Here is a 4,506-nt window from a genome sequence, read left to right as displayed (position 1 = left end):
ATTACTTTTATAATTTTATAAATCACTTAGAAACATTTTTTAAACTTAATACGAAATTAAGTTTTAGTAAGAAATAAGCATTTAAACACTACTAAAGTAGATTAGTATATTGTTTATTGAACGACAAAAACATTTAAACATTCAAATCTAGCTCAAAATAATTGAATCATTCATATGTAATCAAAGTAACAACTTGAAACTGAAAAAATGTTATAAAATAAATATAAAACAACACAATTTTTATACAACTATATCAGTAGGTAAAAAGCGGAACAAATAATAAACTTAGTTTAAAAAGATTATTGTTATATTAAATTTACATATCAAAAATTAAAAACAATGAAAAACGCATGTAAATGTAGCACTTTCATAATACTTCCTCTTCTTTACTATCCCCTCTTCTTCCCCCAATGCTGGTAGAACTCAAAGTGTAATTTTTCCTAAATCTTATTGGTAAAGAGCAAAACAAAAAATAAATAGATACAAAAGAATAATGCATTAATAAATTTAACCTATTTATAAAGGTACTTGAAAAGATAATAATTAAGTAGATTAACACAAAGATAGTAAGACAATTTTTGTTACCTTGTAATGACAATGCAAAATTTCTTGCATTTTCATTGTTTATGAGAGTGTTTAGAGTTGATACGGTTGAATGCACGAGCCAATGAGAATCATCTGACGAAATGTTTTAAACTAAATACTGATGCAACAATACATGACAGGCAGTTCTCATGTAAGCAGTGAGTCAGTGAGTTTGGTGTGCAGCTGGAAGTAATAACTTATCATAAACTTATCTTGAACTGTTTTGTGAATGCTTATTGTAAGTATTGTTTTGTTTAAAGTTAACATTTTAACTGGTGTTTAACTATTTAAACATTTGAGCCAAGTTTATAGTTTAATGGTTTATTAAACCTGTAACGAACCAATCATTACATTTTATGTTTCTTTTAATTTCAGAAGAGTTAAAGTTAAAGAATTTCAATGTTTTCAGTGACGTCACAACTGGTATTGAGAATAGAAAGTGAGAAAAAGAAGCGTGAAGTAAATTTTAGAGAAAGAGTTTAAAACTTAGCTTGCAGACACTACTCGGGCGGATTAGACACGGGAGAGAAGCGAGTCGGGTAGAGTATCACCGGGGAAGAGAACGCACACAACGACGTGGAAACAGTACAACGACGGGGAAGCGAGTGAGCCGGCAAGGCAGATGAAGCTTTTTTAAGACTTGTGTTAATTAAACGAGGATAGGAAACTTTATCGTCGAGTCGATTTTAAATGTTAAACATATTCAAGAGAATGTTTATTACTTAGTTAGCGTGCTTACGCAACTCTTAAAGAAGTTGTTGGTAAAATTTTTATAGCACTTTGTTTTCTTACATCTACTTCACTTATTTCACAATGTTTTTATTAATCTTGTAAATATATATAACGTGCACTTATAACTAGTTTTTAGCATTGTTTCTATAGTACGTACAAGTATACGAAATTAAGCCTGCGTTCCATCTGAACGTCTGTAATACTTTAAATAACCGTTTCTTGTTATCTTATTTAAGAGCAGCTAAACCAACCTAACAACATCGTTATTGAGGACGGTTACAAACCTTTTACAGTTTTTTGTTTATTAAAAGTTTTATTTAGTTTTAAGTTTATTGTTTTAAGTCTTTTGATATAGATTTAAATAGCTTACAGTTTTTAAAGTGTTATCATAGTTATTTATAATTTTGTATATGCTAGTATTTCTTGTTGTGTTTTATATAAAAGATTCATCACTCAAAACTGTCTGTCTGATTTATATAAAGTAGCCTAGATTAGCATTAAGTAATTTATAGTTATTATGTCCATATTTAATAATATAAATAAGAAGTATGAACGAAATGGTCAGGTTGACTATCTGCCCACAGTAAGTCAACCTGGCCAAACTGAGGCTTTAGATGTTGGCCAACCAACATCCGAAGACCACAATCTTAGTTTGGAGGTTTTTACTTATCATTTTATATTTATAAAATTTTTATAAGGGTTTAAAGTTATATACAAAGGAACCGTTCATAAATTAATATTTTTACCTGCAAAACTAGCCATAGTTTTCATAACTTTTAATTGTTCAATATCAAAGACTAATCCAATACCATTTTGCATTAAAAAAATTATTCAAAAAAGGAAATTTTTTAAACATTTTTAATTAGGCTAAAACTACAATCAATCAACATATTTTATTAATGTCAAAAAAATTAACAAATATTACTATTAATAAATCAAATATTGTATTTTATTTTTTCTTTCTTCAATCTCCGTGAGTCTTTAAATTCACCTAAAATCAATAAAATAATATAACACGCTCAAAAGAAATCAAGTTTTAATAACATCTAGGCAGCTTAATGCAACAACCGTCTTTAAAATAGCCTTTAATTTCGCACTCCTCTTCCATCCACTTTTTTTTAGTGACGTCATAACTAATAACAGCTGATTCTTGTTTTCTGAAAACAAATATTTTGTTCGATATTGAGATTGCTCTAACCTTGGAGCCAATATACATTGTGGAATCTTCCGCCGGTCTTTTTATAGTGACAAACTTGTTGGAAAAACTGTCGTACATTTCACAATTAAACCCGACCACGTACAAGCTGCTTCTTATAGCAACCATGCTGTGATCGTAAGTACGTTTAACTAAGGAGGGCATGAACGTCCACTCGTCAGCCGAGTGGTCGTACACCTCTACAGTGTCGCTGAAATATATATCGGAAAGCTTCCTGCCTTTGTAAAAACCGCCGCAGTAGCCGCCGCTCACGACTATTTTACCCTGGAAAACGACGCAAGCCGCCGAAGACCTTGTCAAGTTCATTCCCGCCATTTCCGCAACCTGTGACCTTTCAGTGTCAAACTTCAAGCAGGAGTTTTTGCGCATGCCGCCCAAAACGTACACGCTGTCTATTAGAGCGCAAACGCAAAAATCATTGCGCCACTCGAAAACTCCCACGTTCTCCCACGCTTCGGACGCGCTCGAATATCTTTTTATGCTAATGTCCGTTCCCTTTCTAGTAACGTCTCTAACGAAAAGGAAAATTTGTCCGTTTAAATAAACGGACTCATAACTATCAGAAAACTCTTTATTGATTGTGGCAAATCGTTTTCTGTTTTCAAGCTTGTTTCCATCTACCAAGGTTAATACTCTTCCGGGAAGTTTTTTTTTAACTTCAGAAAATACCATATCAAACAAACTTTCGTTGCAGTATCTACTTATTGGAGAAGGTAAAACATTTTTTTTATTTTCTAAAGCATTTTCAACCATTTTCCTGCACTCATGGATGCTGCAAATCGTCGACGTGTCACGCAAAAGACGATTCAATGCCGGGTCAGATAACAAAGGAAGTCGAACTGTCTGCAAAAGACTGAGTGCGAGTTCTCTCCTTTTTCCACTTTCATAGCTCATCCATTTCTCAGCTGCGTGAAACACTTCAAGCTCTGAAGTGACATGCAGCTGAGACGACTTGAGTATTTTTATAACAAGGTCGAAATCCAGCTGAAGGAAGTTCTGAGTCTTGGCAACCGTTGTAAAGCAACGTTCAATGTGACGTAAGGTCACGTGCGAAAGTTCTGCCAAGTTGAACACGTGACCGAGTTTGTAGTACAGAGTGACGTTACGCGTGTTTGCTTGTTCTTTTGCATTATTGAATATGTCTTTTCTGAGGTTGTTTTCAACGAGTAGCTTGCCAAACTTAATGCTTTTAACAAGCTCGTTATTTTGTTGATCCAACTTACCTAATAATAATACTCTATAATACTAACTTTTAAAAATATTGAGATATATATAATTAGTGGTTTATTTTAGTTAACAAATTAAAAAAGCGTTTTAAATTTATCACATCAACTTACCAATAGGGTCAGCGTTGTTAGTTGGTTGCAAACAATTTTTAGCATACAACTTGGAAGCATTTTCTTTAAAAATCTTTACAATTTCATTGTCGAAGAAGTTGGTAGTATTGTTTTGTTTTTGGTCATTATCAGTTTTTTTGTTTGTAAGTATAACTTTACTCATTTTGTGTCTTTTAAACTAGAACTGCAAAATTAAAACTAAATAAAACTTGTTCTAACATTGTAATCTAAATATTTTGGTATGCTTAGTTAGTTGGGACTAATAGTAATAATTAATTACCTACTTGTTTAATAAATATCTTATAAATACTAGATGCTGCTTTATATAAATCAGACAAGACAGTTAATAAATATGTCTATTATAAAAAGGTAATATAAAAACTGTACTTTATAAATGAAATTAAAATAAACAAAGTTTATAAACAGTTTTAGTTTAAGAAAATTTTAAAATATATTAAAATTGATAAATACAAATAATTTAAAGAATTTTAGAACAAATAAATACTATTTATATGATAATTCATATACTTAAATCATACAAGTACACTAAAACACCTACAAGAAGTATTTACTATAGGTGTAATTTTCAATTTCTAGGTCTATAAAATAACTTTTTATTAGAATAATAATTATTAC

At 31.0% G+C, this 4,506-nt stretch overlaps 1 protein-coding gene across 1 annotated transcript; it reads right to left on the bottom strand.

Moving 5' to 3' along the window:
- Window positions 1-1,085: 1,085 nt before the first annotated feature.
- Window positions 1,086-4,033, bottom strand: LOC145838687 (kelch-like protein 7). Its single transcript, XM_082946315.1, has 3 exons — window positions 3,871-4,033; window positions 2,386-3,756; window positions 1,086-1,213 (listed from the first exon to the last, which is right to left on the bottom strand). The coding sequence occupies exons 1-3, from the start codon at window positions 4,031-4,033 to the stop codon at window positions 1,086-1,088; spliced, it is 1,662 nt and encodes a 553-aa protein (XP_082802441.1).
- Between the last annotated feature and the right edge of the window lie 473 nt (window positions 4,034-4,506).

The sequence above is a fragment of the Thalia democratica genome, chromosome 6, assembly GCF_965202585.1.
Source record: "Thalia democratica chromosome 6, ktThaDemo2.hap1.1, whole genome shotgun sequence".
NCBI lineage: Eukaryota > Metazoa > Chordata > Thaliacea > Salpida > Salpidae > Thalia > Thalia democratica.
This window is presented reverse-complemented; position numbering and strand designations above follow the sequence as displayed.

What these genes read in the sequence shown, in the direction of transcription:
- LOC145838687 (XM_082946315.1), bottom strand. Translation starts at nt 4,033, where the DNA reads ATGAGTAAAGTTATACTTACAAACAAAAAAACTGATAATGACCAAAAA. An exon ending in TAACAACGCTGACCCTATTG is followed by an intron (nt 3,757 to 3,870) that starts GTAAGTTGATGT and finishes TATTATTATTAG; the next exon opens with GTAAGTTGGATCAACAAAAT. An exon ending in TAAAGGCTATTTTAAAGACG is followed by an intron (nt 1,214 to 2,385) that starts GTTGTTGCATTA and finishes GTCTTAAAAAAG; the next exon opens with CTTCATCTGCCTTGCCGGCT.